The sequence below is a fragment of the Microcaecilia unicolor genome, chromosome 8 (assembly GCF_901765095.1).
Source record: "Microcaecilia unicolor chromosome 8, aMicUni1.1, whole genome shotgun sequence".
NCBI lineage: Eukaryota > Metazoa > Chordata > Amphibia > Gymnophiona > Siphonopidae > Microcaecilia > Microcaecilia unicolor.
This window is the reverse complement of record NC_044038.1, coordinates 124,784,891-124,808,123: the sequence shown is the minus strand read 5'-3', so window position 1 is coordinate 124,808,123 and position 23,233 is coordinate 124,784,891. Positions and strand designations below refer to the sequence as shown.

The 23,233-nt window shown below is 49.6% G+C and overlaps 1 protein-coding gene across 2 annotated transcripts in view; it reads right to left on the bottom strand.

The window, feature by feature from the left end:
* Window positions 1-23,233, bottom strand: part of NPM1 (nucleophosmin 1) — a 129,171-nt gene that overhangs the window by 9,954 nt on the left and 95,984 nt on the right. For both annotated transcript variants that reach the window (XM_030212340.1, XM_030212341.1), the window contains exon 10: window positions 13,310-13,384. In XM_030212340.1, the coding sequence (XP_030068200.1) occupies window positions 13,310-13,384 (75 nt within the window). The remainder of the gene's footprint in view (window positions 1-13,309; window positions 13,385-23,233) is intronic.

Here is a 23,233-nt window from a genome sequence, read left to right as displayed (position 1 = left end):
GAGTGCAGCCTGGAACAGAACAAAAATGGGCCTAGGGGGGCTGGAGTTGGATTCTAAAACCCTAACAGATTCTGCAACACTGACTGCCCAAACCAACTGTTGTGTTGGATATCCTGCTAAAGGCAGTAATGAGATGTGAATGTGTGAACTGAAGACCATGTCGCAGCCTTGCAAATCTCTTCAATGGAGGCAGATTAAGTGGGCCACTGACGTGACCATGGCTCTGACATTGTGAGCCGTGACATGACCCTCTAAAGTCAGCCCAGCTTGGGCATAAGCGAAAGAAATACAATCTGCTAGCCAAATGGAAATGGTGCGTTTACCGATGGAGACTCCCCTTCTGTTGGGATCAAAAGAAACAAACTGGGCGGACTGTCTGAAGGGCTTCATCCGCTCCATGTAAAAGGCCAACGCTCTCTTGCGGTCCAAGGTGTGCAAGCTGTTTTCTCAGGGTGAGCATAAGGACGGGGAAAAAATGTTGGCAAGACAACTGACTGGTTCAGATGGAACTCCGACACCACCTTCAGCAGGAACTTAAGAAACATGTGGAGGACTACTCTATTGTGATGAAACTTAATATAAGGGACATCCACTACTAAGACCTCAAGCTCACTGATCCTTCGAGCAGAACAGCCACCAAGAAAACGACCTTCCAGGTCAAGTACTTCAGATGGCAGGAATTCAGTGGCTCAAAAAGAGCTTTCATCAGCTGCGTGAGAACGTTGAGATCCCATGACACTGGTGGAGGTTTGACAGGAATCTTTCACAAAAGCAAACCTCTCAAGAAGCGAAAAACTAAAGGCAGTCCAGAGATAGGCTTGTCTTCCACATGCTAAGCACTGATTGCACTAAGGAGAACCCATATGGAGTTGGTCTGCAGACCAGACCCTGGTAAGTGTAGAAGGTACTCAAGCACGGTCTGTGTGTAGGACAAGGGGATCTATGGCCTTGCTGACACACCAGACGACAAACCTACATTTAAAAGTGTAACACCTCTTAGTGGGATCTTTCCTGGAAGCCAGCAAGAATCAGGAGACACCCTATGAAAGACCCAAAGAAGCGAATTCTAGGCTCTCAACATCCAGGCCGTGAGAGCCAAAGACTGGGTTTAATGTTCATGTGGCCCAACAATCTCAGAAGATAGGCCCAATCCATCCGTGTATTGAGCAGGGCTCCTATGAACTCCAATTGTTGAACAGGACGGAGATGGGACTTGGGATGAAGGGTGCCCAGGGAAACCATCCTGAACTTTTCTTGGACTAGGAATTTGTTCAGGGCTCTTAAGTCTAGGATGGGACACATCCCCCCTGTCTTTTTCTGCATAAGGAAGTACCTGGAATAGAATCCCTGCCCTTCTTCCCATAGTGGAACGGGTTCAACCACATGGGCCTTTAGAAGGACGAAGAGTTCCTCTGCAAGTACCTGCTTGTGCTGAGAGCTGAACAAATGAGCTCTCAGTGGGCAATTTGGAGGTTTGGATATCAAATTGAGTGTGTATCCTAACCGGACTATTTGAAGAACATGAGCCCCCCACCCCAGGAGATGCATCCGTGGTCAGCACTTTTTGAGGCTGAGGAATTTGGAAGGGACGTCCCAAGGTCAAATTGGATCGAATGGTCCACCACTGAAGGGAATTCTGAAATTCGGTGGACAGTTGGATCACATCCTCTATATTCCCCGCTGCTTGGTACCACTGGGAAGCTAGGGTCCACTAAGCAGATCTCATGTGAAGGCATGCCATGGGTGTGACATGAACTGTGGAGGCCATATGACCTAGCAGTCTCAATATCTGCCGAGCTGTAATCTGCTGAGACGCTCTGGCCATGGAGACGAGAGACAGAAGATTGTCTGTCCTCATCTCGGGAAGATAGGCCCAGCTCGTCTGAGAGTCCAGCAGAGCTCCTATGAATTCTAGTTGTTGGACTGGAAGAAGGTGGGGACTTTGGGTAATTTATGACAAACCCTAGTAGCTCCAAGAGTCGAAAAGTCATCTGCATGGACTGTAGAGCTCCTGCCTCTAAGCTGTTCACCAGCCAATCGTCGAGATAAGGGAACACATGTACTCCCAAGTCTGCGTAGCGACGCTGCAACAACTGCCAGGCATTTTGTAAAGACCCAGGGTGCAGACGCCAGACCGAAGGGTAGCACACAACACTGGAAGTGCTGTGTTCCCAGACGGAATCGAAGATACTTCCTGTGAGCTGGAAGTATCAGGATGTGTGTATAAGCATCATTTAAAACCAGAGAGCATAGCCAATCGTTTTCCTGAACCATGGGAAGAAGGGTGCCCAGGGAAACCATCCTGAACTATTCTCAGACCAGATATTTGTTCAGGGCCCTTAGGTCTAGGATGGGACGCATCCCCTGTTTTCTTTTGCACAAGGAAGTACCTGGAATAGAATCCCAGCCCTTCTTGCCCTGGTGGAACGGGCTCGACCGCACTGGCGCTGAGAAGGGCAGAGAGTTCCTCTGCAAGCACCTGCCCGTGCTGGAAGCTGAAGGACTGAGCTCCCAATGGACAATTTGGAGGTCTGGAGACCAAATTGAGGGAGTACCCCAACTGGACTATTTGAAGAACCCACCGGTCGGAGGTAATGAGAGGCCACCTTTGCTGAAAAAATTTTAACCTCCCTCCGACTGGCAAATTGTCAAACACAGGTACGTTTATGGTGGCTGTGCTCAGCTGGAGCCAGTCAAAAGCTCGTCCCTTGCTTTTGCTGGGGAGCTGCAGGGGCCTGTCTGAGCGCAGGCTGTTGTGTCATAAGCACCCCCTGGACAGGAATTTACAACACGCCTTAAGCTGCCTGACCACCTCCTGAAAAGGCCTGGTGTGTTACGGAGGCAGCTTATCCACCAAGTCCGCCAGTTGCTTAACATGGTTCCGCATGTGAATGCTTGTGTAGAGCTGGTAGGACTGAATTTTGGACACAAGCATAGAGGACTGGTAGGCCTTCCTCCCAAAAGAGTCTAAAGTCCTAGCTTCTCGCCCTGGGGGCGCTGAGTCGAAATCTCTAGTACTTCTGGCTCTCTTGAGAGCGGAATCCACAACCACAGAGTCGTGAGGTAACTGCGACCTCATCAACTCAGGTTCTCTATGGATTCGATACTGGGACTCCGCTTTCTTGGGAATGATGGGATTAGATAACGGTTTCATCCAATTCGTCAGCAATGTCTCCTTAAGGACATTATGCAGAGGGGCAGTGGATGACTCCTTAGGTGGCGAAGGATAGTCAAGGATCTTGAGCATCTCAGTCCTGGGCTCATCCTCAGTTACCACAGGGAAGGGAATGCCCATAGACATTTCCCGGACAAAGGAGGAGAAGGAAAGACTCTCCAGCAGAGAAAGCTTCCTCTCAGGTGAAGGAGTAGGATCAGAAGGAAGACCACTGGACTCCTCGGAAGAGAAATATCTGGGGTCTTTTCCTTCATCCCAGGAGGCATCCTCCTCGGTATCGGACAAGAGTTCTCGAACTACAGTCCGAAACCGGACCCGTCTCAACGCCGAGGAACCATGGCGATAACGAGAAGTCGACTCCCATGCCGGCAGCGTTGAAGCTCCCTCCAACGACGTCAAGTTGACCTGGGCGGCAGCCGAGGCCGATGCTACAAGCGGTACTGGCGTTGGGGACCTCACCACAGGCACAGAGCTAGCCGCTGCTTCCATCGGCGGTACTGGGGCAGCAGCCCTTACAGAAGGCCTGGAAGAATAGCTCGAATGCTCTCCTCCAGAGTCGCTGTCGAGGAAGGCTGTGGGGCCGGTACCGGAGTCGAAGTCAGACTCTGTGAAGGCCTGGGAGGCGGTACCGGGCTGTACGAAGATCGACGCACCAACACCACTTGTATGGAGGGTGAGCGCTCCCCCCCCGGCGTTGACGCTTTCCGGGTGCCGAATCCTTCGACACCCCAGAGCTCCCGGTACCGTGTCTTGAGGGAGACCAGTGCCGATGCTTCTTCGCCTTTGCTCGAAGCACGTCACCGGTACTCCTCGGTACCAACGAGGACGTGCAATCCACACGCCTCCTCAGGGTTGGGTCTGACATCGGTCGGTCCCGGTGGGCCTGCACAGCAGGAGCCTTCGAGACAGGTGGAGACCCACTCGACAGCTCACTACTCCCAGCTAAAGGTGAAGTTCGGACAGCCATTACCTGTACTCCCGATGTCAATGCCATCCCCTGTGCCGATATCGACACCGCCGACCTCGGTACCGATGTCGAGGAATCAGTCTGAGCTCCAAAAAGACGGTCCCTAAGAGCTCTTCTCGATGCCTGTGTCCGCTTTTTAGACACAACTTGCAAGCGTCTGGGCGATGGTCGAGCCCAAGGTACTGGATGCACCAGGAGTGCAGGTCAGTGCCAGAGATCAAACGCTAGAACCGAGCACAATTCTTGAAGCTGCTGGGAGGCTCCGATGAAATCAGCGGAAAAATCGCGGCCGCTAAATCAAACGGCTCAATTGTGCAAACCAAGGGCACAAAAAAGAAGTACCGCGGCCGTGCGGCCCAAGAAGGCCACAACGGAAACGAAAGGAAACTTACCAAGGAGAAAAAGAGGGTTTCCTTTTTTTTTTTTACAACTGGAAATAAAAAAGGAAAAAAAGGCGACGTCAAACAAAAAGAAAACGATAAAGAACAAGCGAGAGAAGCCGACACACAGCCACTCTGCACCGCGGAAAAGAAAAAAACTGAGGCGAGAACGGACGCGGGCGGGAAGATAGCCACGCACACGCAGTGCGTCCATCCTGCGCCGTACTGGCTGTTCCGCTCCTCTTCTTCCTCCTTGCTTTAACAGCACAAATGTGGAAAGTCTTCTATTAAGGAGGTGGTAGAGACACAAATGATGATGGAATTCAAAAAGGCGTGGGATGAACACAGAGGATCCATAATTAGAAAATGGAAGTTATAAAAAAACCTAACCTTAAATGGCTGCATGTGTGTGGATGTGTCAAGTGACTCTGGCTGTGATTAACTAGGGCCAATATCGGGCAGATTTGTACGGTCTGTGTCATATATGGCAGTCTGGTTTAGGATGGGCTAGAAAAGGCTTAGACAGCAACTTCAGTGGCTGGAACATAAGGACGGTGATGGATAGATTTTTACGGTCTGTGTCCCACAAATGAGAAGACAAATCGACTGGAGTGGGCTTCTATGGTCTATGTTCCAGAAACACAAAAGAAAGACCATAATCAAGTATATATCATCACACTTGTTGTTTTAATCATGAATTGATAATGAGTGTGACTATTCAGCAGACTGGATGGACCATTCAGGTCTTCATTTGCTGTCACTTACTATGTTACAATTAATCCTCTTTGCTCCCAGGCTGATGTGCAGACCTCAGCTCTGACACAGACATGAGCATCAGATGTCACCTGACCTACTGGCATGTGTATGTGGTGACCTCTCAGCACACAGTGCCAGTAAATCAGACAAATTTTACATGTGCACACTAGAGTGTTTCACCTTCCATTCCTTCCTTGCTTACAGTGCTGTGGCTCAAATCCAGAGAGAGACTGAGGGAGCTGACTAGAATGTTCTTTTATGTAACATTAAATTCTTACAGGGATGGGTGGGGATGGGTTAAAATTTTGCAGGGATGAGAGATTCCAGTGGGGATGGGTGAGATTCCAGCAGGTACGGGCGGGGATGGGTAAGATTTCTGTCCCAGTGCAACTCTCTAGTCTAGAGGAAAGAAAATTAGCAGGTAAGATCTACTTTCACCTTCCTCAGCGACCCTCCAGACCAGTCAAGACGCTTGTGACGTATCAAAGCAGTAAACATCTATGGGCGGGACCCCCCAAGGCCAGAGGTCAAAACTGCTGCACCAAAACTTGCCTCTTCCTTCGCATGAACATCAATCCTATAATGTTTTACAAAGGAATGTAAGGAAGACCAAACTGCTACCAGACAAATATCCAGCGGAGGGATCACACCATTTTTCGGCCAGGAGGCCGCCACCCCCCCCCCCCCCCCCCCCCCCCCCCCGAGTGGAATGAGCTGTAAAAACCTGAGGTACCTCACACGACCCTTCAATAAGTAGGCAGATGCAATTGCCTCTCTCAACCACCAGGCTATAGTTGCCTTGGAAGCGGCTGCCCCCTTTCTAGCCCCGCCGTGCAGAACAAACGATCCAAAGTCCTGAATTCTGAGTTCTCTTTAGATAACGTACTACCATCCTGGAGGCCCAGGCCAAACATATTCCACTAATTAGAAAAGAAAGACGGAACTCCAAAAGATAGCCTGGTTGAAAAGTGAGGTGAAGGAAGCTATTAGGGCTAAAAGAAATGCCTTCAGAAAATGGAAGAAAGAACCGTCTGAAATTAACAAGCAGCAGCATAAGGAGTGTCAAAGCAAATGCAAGGTGCAGATAAAGAAGGCCAAGAGGCATTACGAAAAAAAGCGAATGCTACATACCTGTAGAAGGTATTCTCCGAGGACAGCAGGCTGATTGTTCTCACTGATGGGTGACGTCCACGGCAGCCCCTCCAATCGGAACACTTTTCTAGCAAAGTCCTTTGCTAGTCCTCGCGCGCCGATGCGCAACGCGCATGCGCGGCCGTCTTCCCGCCCGAACCGGCTCGTGTTCGTCAGTCCCGTATGTAGCAAGACAAAGACAAGGGAAGACACAACTCCAAAGGGGAGGCGGGCGGGTTTGTGAGAACAATCAGCCTGCTGTCCTCGGAGAATACCTTCTACAGGTATGTAGCATTCGCTTTCTCCGAGGACAAGCAGGCTGCTTGTTCTCACTGATGGGGTATCCCTAGCCCCCAGGCTCACTCAAAACAACAACCATGGTCAATTGGGCCTCACAACGGTGATGACATAACTGAGATTGACCTAAAAAAATTTACCAACTGAGAGTGCAGCCTGGAACAGAACAAACATGGGCCTAGGGGGGTGGAGTTGGATTCTAAACCCCGAACAGATTCTGAAGCACTGACTGCCCGAACCGACTGTCGCGTCGGGTATCCTGCTGCAGGCAGTAATGAGATGTGAATGTGTGGACAGATGACCACGTCGCAGCTTTGCAAATCTCTTCAATAGTGGCTGACTTCAAGTGGGCTACCGACGCTGCCATGGCTCTAACATTATGAGCCGTGACATGACCCTCAAGAGCCAGCCCAGCCTGGGCGTAAGTGAAGGAGATGCAATCTGCTAGCCAATTGGATATGGTGCGTTTTCCCACAGCCACTCCCCTCCTGTTGGGGACGTCACCCATCAGTGAGAACAAGCAGCCTGCTTGTCCTCGGAGAAAGATAGCATTAGAGGCAAAAAAACATAGTAAATTTTTTTTTTGGTATATTGAAAGCAGGAAGCCGGCAAAAGAATCGGTTGGGCTGCTGGATGACCGAGGGGTAAAAGGGGCGATCAAGGAAGACAAAGCGGAGAGATTGAATGAATTCTTTCCTTCGGTCTTCACCGAGGAAGATTTGGGTGGGATAACGGTGTCAGAAATGATATTTCAAGCGGACGAGTAGGAGAAACTTACTGACTTCACGGTAAAGCTGGAGGACATAATGGGGCAGTTCAGCAAACTGAAGAGTAGCAAATCTCCTGGACCGGATGGTATTCATCCTAGAGTACTGATAGAACTGAAAACTGAGCTTGTGGAGCTACTGCTAATGATATGCAATTTATCCTTAAAATTGAGCGTGGTACCGGAAGATTGGAGGTTGGCCAATGTAACGCCCATTTTTAAAAAAGGTTCCAGGGGAGATCCGGGAAATTATAGACCGGTGAGTCTGACGTAAGTGCCGGGGAAAATGGTAGAGGCTATTATTAAAAACAAAATTACAGAGCACATACAAGGACATGGATTACTGAGACTGAGTCAGCACGGCTTTTGTGGGGGGAAATCTTGCCTGACCAATTTACTTCAATTCTTTGAAGGAGTAAACAAACATGTGGACAAAGGGGAGCCGGTTGATATTGCGTATCTGGATTTTCAAAAGGCGTTTAACAAGGTACCTCATGAAAGGCTACAGAGGAAATTGGAGGGTCATGGGATAGGAGAAAAAGTCCTATTGTGGATTAAAAACTGGTTGAAGGATAGGAAACAGAGAGTGGGGTTAAATGGGCAGTATTCACAATGGAGAAGAGTAGTTAGTGGGGTTCCTCTGGGGTCTGTGCTAGGAGATTGAGAATGACATGGGGATTCCAGATAAAACTTGGGAGCGAACCTTCGAACTCCCAATGCGTAGCCGCCTCGAACCACCTTGAGAACCCAATGGTCTGATGTGATCCGGACCCAACTCTGATAAAACTGTCTCAGCCGAGCACCCACACACACCAGAAGCTGGGCCCCCACACCTTCATTGGGGATTGCGCCCTGAACTAGGACCTCCCGAGGAGAAAACACGCCCTCCACGATGGGGCCCCTCAAAAGGACTGGGTTCGCTGAAAAAAAAAAAAAAAAAAACAACCACCTCTAGAAGCCCCCCATAGACCTACCCGGTCTATAACGTCCAGCTTCCCTAGAACGTCCACACACGGATGCTCCTCTAGTCCCCGATTTGTGACAAAAATCCGGAAGACAAGGAAGTTTAGTATCACTAAGACCACGTACCAGTTTATCCAAATCCTCACCAAAGAGCATAGAACCCTTAAAGGGCAAGAGAACACAATTTAGACTTGGAGGCCACATCTGCGAACCAACCTCGCAACCAAAGAGCCCTACGCGCTCCAACTAGCAGCGCCATATTCTTGGCTGAAGCCTACAACAAATCGTAAAGCGCAAAAAGGACGAACACATTTCTAATTTGGCTAACTCCTGGACCCCAGAAAGCGAATACAACATACCTGTAGAAGGTATTCTCCGAGGACAGCAGGCTGATTGTTCTCACTGATGGGTGACGTCCACGGCAGCCCCTCCAATCGGAACTTTACTAGCAAAGGCCTTTGCTAGTCCTCGCGCGCCGATGCGCAACGCGCATGCGCGGCCGTCTTCCCGCCCGAACCGGCTCGTGTTCGTCAGTCCCGTATGTAGCAAGACAAAGACAAGGGAAGACACAACTCCAAAGGGGAGGCGGGCGGGTTTGTGAGAACATTCAGCCTGCTGTCCTCGGAGAATACCTTCTACAGGTATGTAGCATTCGTTTTCTCCGAGGACAAGCAGGCTGCTTGTTCTCACTGATGGGGTATCCCTAGTCCCCAGGCTCACTCAAAACAACAAACATGGTCAATTGGGCCTCGCAACGGCGAGGACATAACTGAGATTGACCTAACAATTTTTCCAACTAACAGAGTGTAGCCTGGAACAGAATAAACATGGGCCTAGGGGGATGGAGTTGGATTCTAAAACCCGAACAGATTCTGAAGTACTGACTGCCCGAACCGACTGTCGCGTCGGGTATCCTGCTGGGCGTAAGTGAAGGAAATGCAATCTGCTAGCCAATTGGATATGGTGCGTTTCCCCACAGCCACTCCCCTCCTGTTGGGATCAAAAGAAACAAACAATTGGGCGGACTGTCTGTTGGGCTGTGTCCGCTCCAGATAGAAGGCCAATGCTCTTTTGCAGTCCAATGTGTGCAGCTGACGTTCAGCAGGGCAGGAATGAGGACGGGGAAAGAATGTTGGCAAGACAATTGACTGGTTCAGATGGAACTCCGACACAACCTTTGGCAAGAACTTAGGGTGAGTGCGGAGGACTACTCTGTTATGATGAAATTTGGTGTAAGGGGCCTGGGCTACCAGGGCCTGAAGCTCACTGACTCTACGAGCTGAAGTAACTGCCACCAAGAAAATGACCTTCCAGGTCAAGTACTTCAGATGGCAGGAGTTCAGTGGCTCAAAAGGAGGTTTCATCAGCTGGGTGAGAACGACATTGAGATCCCATGACACTGTAGGAGGTTTGACAGGGGGCTTTGACAAAAGCAAACCTCTCATGAAGCGAACAACTAAAGGCTGTCCTGAGATCGGCTTACCTTCCACACGGTAATGGTATACACTGATTGCACTAAGGTGAACCCTTACAGAGTTGGTCTTGAGACCAGACTCAGACAAGTGCAGAAGGTATTCAAGCAGGTCTGTGTAGGACAAGAGCGAGGATCTAGGGCCTTGCTGTCACACCAGACGGCAAACCTCCTCCATAGAAAGAAGTAACTCCTCTTAGTGGAGTCTTTCCTGGAAGCAAGCAAGATGCGGGAGACACCCTCTGACAGACCCAAAGAGGCAAAGTCTACGCTCTCAACATCCAGGCCGTGAGAGCCAGAGACTGGAGGTTGGGATGCAGAAGCGCCCCTTCGTCCTGTGTGATGAGGGTCGGAAAACACTCCAATCTCCCCGGTTCTTCGGAGGACAACTCCAGAAGAAGAGGGAACCAGATCTGACGCGGCCAAAACGGAGCAATCAGAATCATGGTGCCCCGGTCTTGCTTGAGTTTCAACAAAGTCTTCCCGACCAGAGGTATGGGAGGATAAGCATACAGCAGACCTTCCCCCCAGTCCAGGAGGAAGGCATCCGATGCCAGTCTGCCGTGGGCCTGAAGCCTGGAACAGAACTGAGGGACTTTGTGGTTGGCTCGAGATGCAAAGAGATCTACCAAGGGGGTGGGTGCCCCACACCTGGAAGATCTGGTGCACTAATCTGGAGCTGAGCGACCACTCGTGAGGTTGCATAATCCTGCTCAACCTGTCGGCCAGACTGTTGTTTACGCCTGCCAGATATGTGGCTTGGAGCACCATGCCGTGACGGCGAGCCCAGAGCCACATGCTGACGGCTTCCTGACACAGGGGGCGAGATCCGGTGCCCACCTGCTTGTTGATGTAATACATGGCAACCTGGTTGTCTGTCTGAATTTGGATAATTTGGTGGGACAGCCGATCTCTGAAAGCCTTCAGAGCGTTCCAGACCGCTCGTAAGTCCAGAAGATTGATCTGCAGATCGCGTTCCTGGAGGGACCAGCTTCCCTGGATGTGAAGGCTATCGACATGAGCTCCCCACCCCAGGAGAGACGCATCCGTAGTCAGCACTTTTTGTGGCTGAGGAATTTGGAAAGGACGTCCCAGAGTCAAATTGGACCAAATCGTCCAATACAGGGATTCGAGAAAACTCGTGGACAGGTGGATCACGTCTTCTAGATCCCCAGCAGCCTGAAACCACTGGGAAGCTAGGGTCCATTGAGCAGATCTCATGTGAAGGCGGGCCATGGGAGTCACATGAACTGTGGAGGCCATGTGGCCCAGCAATCTCAACATCTGCCGAGCTGTGATCTGCTGGGACGCTCGCACCCGCGAGACGAGGGACAACAAGTTGTTGGCTCTCGTCTCTGGGAGATAGGCACGAGCCGTCCGAGAATCCAGCAGAGCTCCTATGAATTCGAGTCTCTGGACCCCAGAAACCTCAATATCCACCGAATCAAGAAGTTTCTCGGCCCAGCAAAAACAAGCTCAAGCTGCCAAGCCCCCGCAAACCGAAGCCTGGAGGGCTAGTGCTGACACATCAAAACTATTCTTAATAAAAGATTCTAACTTCCTATCCTGGGGATGACGGAGCGCGGCACCGCCATCTATCAGAATAGCTGTAGCCTTAGGTAACCACTACATCGACAATGGGAGCTTTAAAAGAATCCCTATCCTCCTGAGAAAGAGGATAAAGCCTCACCATTGCCCTAGACACTTTACATGGGGAATCAGGCAATAGCCACTCCTGAGAAATCATCTCCCGGAGATCTTTATTCATAGGAAAGGACCGCGCCTTATGCTGAATACCTTTAACCAGAGGGTCCACTTGCTTTGCTTCTCCCATAGGAATATCAGCATGCTGAAACTTAAGAGTAGCACAAATCTGATCTATGAGCTCTGCAAGCTTGTCCCTATGAAAAATTCAAACCACTGAGGGATCCTCCCCATGGAGAACGCACTCCGGTTCCTGAGATCCTTCAAAATTATCTGCTTCCCCAATGTCACTGAGAGGACTCTCAGAACCTGAAGGTGAATAATAAAAAAAAAATAGACGTCTTCTGCCCCCTCTAAACGGGGTCTTTTAGAAATAAAGGGACTACCCCCTCCTGTAGTTTCCACCTGGGGGGGTCCCGATTTCCAGGCCTGATATAGTGTCTAAACGAAATCTGGAGGAAGAGAACTCCCCCCCCCCCCTCATTTATCAAGGCCTGAGTAGCTAAGGGAGAAACAGAGCTAAAACTTGCAGGCTCCGCCGGGCGGGCCTAATTCAAAATGGCAGCCGTTCCCGCCAAAACAGCGCCTGCTGCCAACGCTACTGCCTGCGAGCCCGATGCCACAGACGCTATCGGGGCCTCTGCTACCAAATCGGGGGGAGCCGCAGACACCTGCTTCGGCTCTCCGCAGAGCCTACACTGGCCTCCAGGCGTCTCGATGCCCCGGCGCATGGAGCAACTTGGCAGCCGATATCCCCCAAATCGAAGAGAGACGAATCCTGCACTGAAAACACAGAGCTCCTTCCCACTAAGGAAAAAAGAACTGCTCCTTCGAGCCAGACAAGCTCAAAAACGGCACTGCTCTCCTTCCGACTCAATTATTAATTTTTTTGTTTATTTTTTTTTAAGTAACAGAGAGCCTGACAGCTGCTGATTGTGAGGCACTCAAAGTTCCTGGGCTGAGCCAGGAGCCGAGGCACAAAGTTGTCACCATCGAAGATAGAGCAGCACAGGGGGAGGGACCAGACTAGCAGATTTAAACACCCGAAGGGGAAAAAGTGGGCCCCACCGGACCCACACCCCCGAAAGCACTTAGTCTTTTTTTTTTTAATCACGCACAGGGCTTCTGAGATAGGAAGAAAAATTCCCAATTATAAACCCCATCATTTTTTTTTTCAAAACACTACCTCAGCAGACTAGGAAGACTGCACAGGCTGTACTTCTACCTCTGCTGAGACTGAGAAAATACTGGCTAGTTGGGGTTCTGCACAGGTTTATATATACAGTATCCAAAGCTCAGTGTTTTCTCAGTCTCCCTCTGCTGGTAGGAGTGCATAACTCAAGTGTCTTTAACGGGCTGGAGGGTCGCTGAGGAACAGCCAATATCCACTAACATAGCAAAATAGTAAATGACAGCAGATAAAGACCATCCAGTCTGCCCAAGATAAACTCATTTACGTGGTATGTGATAATGCAAAGAATGCCAAGGAATCAAACAAGAGAATACGGCAAGCAGAGAAAAGGTGATTAGTTGTGATCAACTGTTACTTCCCTGGCCAACAAACCTTAAAATTCCTGTTTCTCTTGAAACCTCATTTGTAAGTCCCTTGAAAACCACTTTAGACAAAAATGGGAATGTAAAGAGCAGAAGTGTGCTAACTTACAAATGCAAGGGTCCATTTCACTGTATTCATACTTACTTTCTGGTCAGTGGTCCTGAAACAATTCTTCACATAGTTGACAAATTTGGGCTCCAATTTTGGAAGAGACCCTCCCTGTTGGGGATAAACAGAGTTTTAGCAAAGAAACATACAAGGCAAAAAAAAAAAAAAAGAACACCTTAAAAGAAATACCTGCTTATTCCCATACTGCCCTTCGCAATGCCAAATACCTTAAGGTTATATTTCTTGCATTTTAGATGTCCCAAAATACAGAATTTTGGCGTCACCATACTTTTACTACAGACTTTACAACTGTGGCTGACTCGTCCGAAGAATGCCGTCAGAAGCACGTTTTGAAGGTGCTAGGTTCCCATGACAGTACTAGAGAAAGCCAAGTACAAGCAATGAAGGTAAGGATGAATTTTTAAAATTGTTCATTTTATTTTACAACCTCCTCTGTGGGACTGCAAAGATTGCTTACAGCAGATCCTAAAAACATGGATAGATGACTAACTGATCAGTATAGTCGCCACTGGAACTATCTCAAGAATAGAGAACAATTAAGTTTAATGTATAATGACTTTTTTCCTTCTTAAGTTTAATACTAATCCTATATAATAATTCTCACCTCCAACGTTCTAATGTGCCTGGTACAGTGGCTCCCTCGGAGGTGGTCTGCTAGGCAATTTAGAATGCACTGACGTCAGCTGATTCAAAGGCTAGGGGAGGAGTAGGGAAACACGCTGGGAGGAGTGTGTTTCCCTACTCCTCCCCCTGCTTGGGAAACAGCTGTCAGTGCCCCCCCCCCCCCCTCAGCGCAACACCCAAGCCCCTGCCCTGCAAAACTGCGAGCCAGGCAGGGAGTTTCCCTACTCCTCCCCCTGCCTACCAATCAGCTCTCAGTGCCCCCCCCTCAGCGCGACACCGAAGCCCCTCCGCAGCACCCAAGCCCCTACCCCCCCGACGCATCACCCAAGCCCCTCCCCCGGCGCATCACCAAAGCCCCTACCCCCCCTCTTGGGCACATCAACTCCCTTTGCCACCCGCAGCCGCCAATACTAACGCTGTCCGGCCGCTGCTGCTTCTCCTGTGGAGCAGCAGCAGCCGGTACAAAAAGCCCCAAAAAAAGATTTTTAACCTGAAACGCGGCTCCGTAGACAGCCATCTGGCATTGGCTGTCGTCACTGCAGCCGCTCCTCCTCTCCCCTCCACGTCACTGCCCCTGCAGGAAGACCCCGGAGGAGCGCAACGACGTCAGAGGGGAGAGGAGGAGCGGCTACAGAGATGAAAGCCAATGCCAGATGGCTGTCTACGGAGCCGTGTTTCAGGTTTAAAATCTTTTTTTTGGCTTTTTTCTTTTTGTACTGGCCGCTGCTGCTCAACAGGAGACGCAGCAGCGGCCGGACAGCGTTAGTATTGGTGGCTGCAGGTGGCGAGGGGGTGGGGGTTTGGGTGATGCGCCGGGGGTAGGGGAGGGTCACTGGACATGGGTGGCTGGAGGGGGCAGGGGGAGGGGAGGGTTGCTGGACATGGGTGGCTGCAGGGGGAGAGGAGGGTCGCTGGACATGGGTGGCTGCAGGGGGAGAGGAGGGTCGCTGGACATGGATGGCTGCGGGGAGGGGGGGGCAGGGAAGAGGGAGGTGGGGAGGAAGTCCTGAGACCAGATGGGTGGCTGCAGGGGAGACAGAAGGGACGCTGCAGGGGGGGCAAGGGGAAAGGAGAGGAGGGTCACTGGACATGGGTAGCTGAAGGGGGAGAGGAGGGTTGCTCGACATGGGTAGCTGAAGGGGGAGAGGAGGGTTGCTGGACATGGATGGCTGCAGGGGGGCAGGAAGAGGGAGGTGGGGAGGGGGTCCTGAGACCAGATGGGTGGCTGCGGGGGGGGGGGGGGGGGCAGGGAAGACAGGAAGGACGCTGCAGGCGGGTGGGATTACCTTGCTAGCGCCTGTTTCATTGCCTACCGAAACGGGCCTTTTATACTAGTTAATCTATAAAATCTACCCAAAAATTATTTCATTGAAGCTAACGCCTCTTTATCAAGTGATTCAGCTTCTTTGCAATCATCCTCCAAAACTATTAGTTCCCTTTCTTGAGGCCCAGTAGGTTCCCTTAGTCATCAGACTCCTTCAGTAGGGAATTGGAAGGGTCTAGATCCAAACAAGCATCCATCCACCCCTTCCCCAGACAGCTCTTCTTGGGAGTCAGATATTGCTGTCCATTAGAGATGTGCCCGGCTCTGTACTGTATAGAAAGCCTGCTTCACAATGAGCACAGATTCAGCATAAATGGACATAGGGCAGTGTTTTCCATCACCGTGGACAGCCTCATGGAGCCCCTCCTGCTCAGAAAGCACTGGCAGCCTTTGAACTGACCATGAGAGTAATGTGGTCTTGAATAAAAGCATGGCCCAACAAAAATGGCCACTGTATCCAGTGAACTGCAGCCACCAAATGGGGAAAGCAGCCATATGCACATCTTGCAGAACCCTGTCGCCTCTATTTCTAGACAGCGGTCTTCCACCTCCCCAACACTGGCCACATTTGATCTCTACCCTGACAGTGCAGCACCCCCCCCCCCCCAAAAAAAAAAAAAAAAAAAAAAAACAAACCTGGCACACTGGAGACTGCAGCTCTTTTGTGGGATACAGCAGTAGCAGCCACATTTTTCCTCTCGTGTGCTTCTTGAAAGGAGAAATTAGATTTTACCTGCTAAATTTGCTTTCCTTGGAAGTCTCTCCAGACCATTCCCGACGAGTAGGTACTATGCACTCCTACCAGCAGTAGACAGAATTATTAAATAGTTGACATCAGTATAAGGGTCTGTGCAACCCTGACCTGCTCAGTATTTTGAATAGCCAAGCACCATAGAAAAATCACAAAAGCCCAGAAATAGAAAACAACTCCCTTCAGGAACCCCCAGAAGGAAGAGAGCACTAGACATCCAACCAAACGAGAATGCGACATCACAGTAGCTGCTTGCAGCACTAAGCATCAGGCACCTCACCACGGTGACACACTCCTCCCAGGTGGGGTTTGGGAATGGTCTGGAGAGAGGAAAGCAAACTAACATGTAAGATCTAATTTCTCCTTATCTGCTCCAGACCATTCCCAACAAGTGGGAAGTACCAAAGAAGTACTCACCAAGTGTGGGAAATTCCCCGGACCAACAGAGAAGCCCCAAAAGAAGCGTCCTGCTGGGACTCAACATCCAACCGGTAATACCCGACAAAGGAATGAAGAGAGGACCAAGTTGCCACCCGGCAAATGTCCTGTGGAAAAATAAGAGGATGCTCCGCCCAAGAGGCCTGAGCCCATGTAGAATGTGCTCGCAACACGGCAGGCACATCCTTACCCTGCAATAGATAAGTGGACACCACAGCCACAGGCCCTCGATGCCACCTCCCTTTTCCACAGACCACCACATGAAACAAGAAGAAGATCCAACAAACTCCACCATCCGGCAAACATAACACTTCAGTGCCCTACGGACATCAAGCTAAATTCAAATCCCAAGGAGGAATGACCGGCCGAACAGGTGGTCTCAACCTTTTGACTGCCTGGAAAAAAAAACAAAACGGAAAACACCCGGATGGAAAGCCAAAGACTTCCCCTGTATCAGACCCCTTTAACAGCGGGTCACCCTTCTGAGACACCAGAGGGTCTTCAGACAATTTGAGAGCCCATAGGACCTCCGCCAAAGTTGGCAACTCCTGCCACCTAAAAATTTCCTCCAGGCCCTCCCCAGCCGCAAAGCGGGCCCTTCTTGACCCAATGGGCCCCCAAGGCATCCCAAGTGACTCTTCTGGGGCCCTGGTCACTGGGGGATCTCCCAGAGCCTCCACAGGGAGCCCCCTTCTTCAGGCAATAAACCTGAAGTAATAGAACAAATTTGGGGGAAAAATGAGAGGGGACAGCAGAGGCATCATGCCTGGTAAGAAGCGGCGGTCCCTCTTCCAAGCACTTGGACCAAAAATGGCAGATGTTCCTACCAAAACAGCGTTGGGAGCGCAGTTTCCCTGAGAAAATACTCCTTCCTCTGCTGAGAGGCCTTCTCAGCACTCCCCACCACATACCCCCAATTCCGGGTAAGCACCTGTCACCGTCTCCACTTCTTTGCACATGTGGCAAAGACCACCGTGCACAGAGACTACCTGCCGAGAGCAGGAGGGGAAGAAAGGGGGAGGGACCCGGAGACCGGAGTATACATCCTCAAAAGCGCAGGGGCCCACCAAGCCTAAGGCCTTTTTCCCCCCCTGCTGCCCGTGTGTTTCTTGCCCCCCCCCCCCCCCCCTTTTAAACCAGCAGCAAAATCTGCTCCAGGACACCCCTGAAGCAATCCCTCAAATACTATTCTGTTCTTACTAAATGGGGCCAAAAGTGACACACCCAACCAAAGAATAGCAGGGCTGCACAGACTCACCTACCTCTGGTGGGAGACAAATACTGAGCAGGTCAGGGTTGCACAACCCCTTATACAGATGTCACTACTCTCCCTCTGCTGGTAGGAGTGCATATCCACTTGTGGAGAATGATCTGGAGCAGATAAGGAATTTATCACTGTCTTTCTCACCACAATAGAGGAAAAGACAAATGCCTGGAAGCCCAGGAAACCTCCTAAGCTGGACCTACCACCACAAGGGAAGAAGCATGAGTCAATTCCAGGAATTCCCAACTACTGAAGGCTGGCTTGATCACACATGACAGCCTGTAGAGAACATGAATTGAAACCTGGCACAACTAAGGGTAGTGCCTTAATACTAAACCCTTAAAGCTGAAGACAAAGTCCTGCTGCATAAACCCAGAAACTGCCACCATCTGCTGAGGGAGAATATTAGCTAGTCTAGGGCTGCACCACTCAGTTATGGTTAGGATGCCACTGGAAAACTTTCACTAAGGAAAACTCATTCAGTGAAAGCACCTGATTACCTTCAGATTCTTGAAGGGTACTTGCTCTCTCCAGTCAATATTTAGCTGGCCAAATCAAGCCCAGATATTTAATGTCCAGGCAACGTTTGGACTGCTATTTATGCCTTGACTCTGCCCCCAGACTATCCAAGTACTGAACAGCGACATTCCAATCAGAGCAGATATTCAGTGGCATTACCTCATTAAATGCAGCTGAATCTGGTGGTCAGTCAGCTCAACATGGTTTAAGTCAGCAAAAGCCTCTCCTGCTCAAACCACACTGAATATCTACCCCTCAGTTTTTTCAATTTGTGTCGATTTGGAGCTCTCTTTTCTTGGCCGCTGACATCCAATATCAAAGGAAGAATGCATGTTTGACCTTCCCTGCTTTTCTCTTGTATATAACTATTCTGATTTGGTCTTTCACTTTGGGAATTTTGAAGGCTAGAGACGGCACTGGTGCAATCCATAATGCACACTCCATTAAGACTCTAGCCTTTAGGGGCTGGAAACACCTGCCATCAAAGCAAAACAGCTGACAGCCACAAGATCAGAATCAATGCTTTAGATCACTGTCTTCCTACCTGTGTACAATTATATAGCCAAGTACTACTACTCACTTTTTTGTTTTAAGCTAAGTTGGATTCATTGCCCATGCCTCAGACAGGACCTTCAGCTGCTTGCTTTTACTTCTCTATTGTCATTAGGAGGCATGAGAAATAGAACACCTGTTGGCAGCTATATTAAGATCATGAACCTCAAATTAAATTATAGTTTGTTCAAGATTACAAATAAGGGGACATGAAGTTGTCCAGTGTCATATGACAGTAACAAGAAAACTGAATGGTGCTCTAACATGACGAACTTACAGAATATCAGCTGATCAGGTTAAGCTAATGCTACACTACCAAAATATCAGTGGCTTGTGGTGCAAGTAGAAACTGCTGCAAAACATTTGTAAAAAAAAAAAAATATATCTATATATATATATATCTATATATATAAGAGCTGTAGCTCAAACTTTTTAATTGCGCCATTAAAAGAACCAGGAAGCAGGGAAAATAGTAACGGGGGAGGGTAGAAGGTAAGAGATGCAGTAACTGACTGCACCTCTCTTCCCTCAACCTTCTTCCCCAGACTGTGTGCTGCATACATCTGTGTATCACAGATCAGGCAGGCAGCACACAGTCTGGGGAAGGGGATTGAAAACAGGAGTGAAGAGGTACAGAACAGTGACAGGGAAAAGGAAATGGGACTTGATATACCGCCTTTCTGTGGTTTCTGCAACTACGTGGTTTACATAGTCTTGGTACATGTGGGTACCAATGACATAGGAAAATGTGGGAGGGAGGTTCTGGAGGCCAAATTTAGGTAGAAAGCTGAAGTCCAGATCCTCCAGGGTCACATTTTCAGAAATGCTGCATATGCAAGACCCAAAAGGCAGGCAGAGCTCCAAAGTCTCAATGTGTGGTTGAGACAATGGTGCAGGGATGAGGGATTTAGATTTGTTAGGAACCGGGCAACTTCTGGGAAAGGGGGAGACTGTTCCGAAAGGATGGGCCCCACCTTAACCAGGATGGAACCAGGATGCTGGGGCTAACTTAAAAAGGAGATAAATCAGCAGCTTTAAAACATGGTTCAGTGTGGACTATCCTTGAAGAATACTATTGAAACAGAACATTTAGGGAATCCCAGTAGAGAGGTTTCAACAATGCTCAATGAGAGGGCACGATAAAGGATGCACACTATTCCCTTTAACTTCTAAGCAGCTTGTAGATCAAAGGGAAAAAACACAATTTGAAGTGCCTGTATACAAATGCTAGAAGCCTAAAATATAAGATCGGAGAGTTAGAATATATAGCACTAAACGATGAGGTAGACATAATAGGCATCTCAAACTTGGTGGAAACAAGACAATCAATGGGACACTTAAGGTACAAATTGTATTGCAATGATAGAGAGGATCAAATTGGAGGGGGGTTGCGCTATATGTTAAAGAGGGAACTGAGTCAAATAAAATAAACATTCCACATGACACAGATAACAGCATGGAATCATTATGGATAGAAATTCCATGAGTGAAAGGAAGGAGTAATCTTGTAGGGCAGTACTACCGTCCACCAGGACAGAACGAACAGACAGATGAAGAAATGTTTACAGAGATTAGGAAAGCTTTTAAACTAGAATGGGGGGGAGGGAAGCCGACAGTCGCCCAGGAGCACACGGTTCGGCGTGGAGTATCCTTGAAGGATACTATTGAAACAGGACATTTAGGGAATCCCAGTAGAGAAGTTTCAACAATGCTTAAAGTAAGCCAGGTGTCCTTAATGAGAGAGCAGGATAAAGGATGTGCATTATCCCCTTTAACTTCTAAGCAGCTTGTAGATCAAAGGAAAAAACACAATTTGAAGTGCCAATAAACAAATACTAGAAGCCTAAAAAATAAGATGGGAGAGTTAGAATATATAGCACTAAATGAGGTAGATATAATAGGCATCTCAGAGACTCGGTGGAAAGAGGACAGTCAAAGGGACACTGTTAGAGTAAAAATTGTATTGCAATGATAGAGAGAATCGAACTGGTGGTGGTGGTGGTGGGGGGGGGGGAGGGGGGGGGCTTTGAGTCAAGTGAAATAAACATTCCACATAACATAGATAGCAGCGTGGAATCATTATGGATAGAAATTCCATGTGTGAAGGGAAGAAGTATTCTTCTAGGGCTGCACTACAGTCCACCAGGACAGAATGAACAGATGGTTGAAAAATTGTTTACAGAGATTAGGAAAGCTGGCAAACTGGGCAATGCCATAAAGCGAATACTACATACCTGTAGAAGGTATTCTCCGAGGACAGCAGGCTGATTGTTCTCACTGATGGGGTGACGTCCACGGCAGCCCCTCCAATCGGAAACTTCACTAGCAAAGTCCTTTGCTAGTCCTCGCGCACCCATGTGCACCGCGCATGCGCGGCCGTCTTCCCACCCAAACCGGCTCGTGTTCGTCAGTCCCGTATATAGCAAGACAAAGACAAGGGAAGACACAACTCCAAAGGGGAGGCGGGCGGGTTTGTGAGAACAATCAGCCTGCTGTCCTCGGAGAATACCTTCTACAGGTATGTAGCATTCGCTTTCTCCGAGGACAAGCAGGCTGCTTGTTCTCACTGATGGGGTATCCCTAGCCCCCAGGCTCACTCAAAACAACAAACATGGTCAATTGGGCCTCGCAACAGCGAGGACATAACTGAGATTGACCTAACAATTTTTCTAACTAACAGAGTGTAGCCTGGAACAGAATAAACATGGGCCTAGGGGCGTGGAGTTGGATTCTAAACCCCGAACAGATTCTGAAGTACTGACTGCCCGAACCGACTGTCGCGTCAGGTATCCTGCTGCAGGCAGTAATGAGATGTGAATGTGTGGACAGATGACCACGTCGCAGCTTTGCAGATCTCTTCAATAGTGGCTGACTTCAAGTGGGCTACCGATGCTGCCATGGCTCTAACATTATGAGCCGTCACATGACCCTCAAGAGCCAGCCCAGCCTGGGCGTAAGTGAAGAAAATGCAATCTGCTAGCCAATTGGATATGGTGCGTTTCCCCACAGCCACTCCCCTCCTGTTGGGATCAAAAGAAACAAACAATTGGGCGGACTGTCTGTTGGGCTGTGTCCGCTCCAGATAGAAGGCCAATGCTCTCTTGCAGTCCAATGTGTGCAGCTGACGTTCAGCAGGGCAGGAATGAGGACGGGGAAAGAATGTTGGCAAGACAATTGACTGGTTCAGATGGAACTCCGACACAACCTTTGGCAAGAACTTAGGGTGAGTGCGGAGGACTACTCTGTTATGATGAAATTTGGTGTAAGGGGCCTGGGCTACCAGGGCCTGAAGCTCACTGACTCTACGAGCTGGGTGAGAACGACATTAAGATCCCATGACACTGTAGGAGGTTTGACAGGGGGCTTTGACAAAAGCAAACCTCTCATGAAGCGAACAACTAAAGGCTGTCCTGAGATCGGCTTACCTTCCACACGGTAATGGTATGCACTGATTGCACTAAGGTGAACCCTTACAGAGTTGGTCTTGAGACCAGACTCAGACAAGTGCAGAAGGTATTCAAGCAGGGTCTGTGTAGGACAAGAGCGAGGATCTAGGGCCTTGCTGTCACATCAGACGGCAAACCTCCTCCATAGAAAGAAGTAACTCCTCTTAGTGGAGTCTTTCCTGGAAGCAAGCAAGATGCGGGAGACACCCTCTGACAGACCCAAAGAGGCAAAGTCTACGCTCTCAACATCCAGGCCGTGAGAGCCAGAGACTGGAGGTTGGGATGCAGAAGCGCCCCTTCGTCCTGTGTGATGAGGGTCGGAAAACACTCCAATCTCCACGGTTCTTCGGAGGACAACTCCAGAAGAAGAGGGAACCAGATCTGAGGCGGCCAAAAAGGAGCAATCACAATCATGGTGCCTCAGTCTTGCTTGAGTTTCAACAAAGTCTTCCCCACCAGAGGTATGGGAGGATAAGCATACAGCAGACCCTCCCCTCAGTGCAGGAGGAAGGCATCCGATGCCAGTCTGCCGTGGGCCTGAAGCCTGGAACAGAACTGAGGGACTTTGTGGTTGGCTCGAGATGCAAAGAGATCTACCAAGGGGGTGGGTGCCCCACACCTGGAAGATCTGGCGCACTACTCGGGAATTGAGCGACCACTCGTGAGGTTGCATAATCCTGCTCAGTCTGTCGGCCAGACTGTTGTTTACGCCTGCCAGATATGTGGCTTGGAGCACCATGCCGTGACGGCGAGCCCAGAGCCACATGCTGACGGCTTCCTGACACAGGGGGCAAGATCCGGTGCCACCCTGCTTGTTGATGTAATACATGGCAACCTGGTTGTCTGTCTGAATTTGGATAATTTGATGGGACAGCCGATCTCTGAAAGCCTTCAGAGCGTTCCAGACCGCTCGCAACTCCAGAAGATTGATCTGCAGATTGCGTTCCTGGAGGGACCAGCTTCCTTGGGTGTGCAGCCCATCGACATGAGCTCCCCACCCCAGGAGAGACGCATCCGTAGT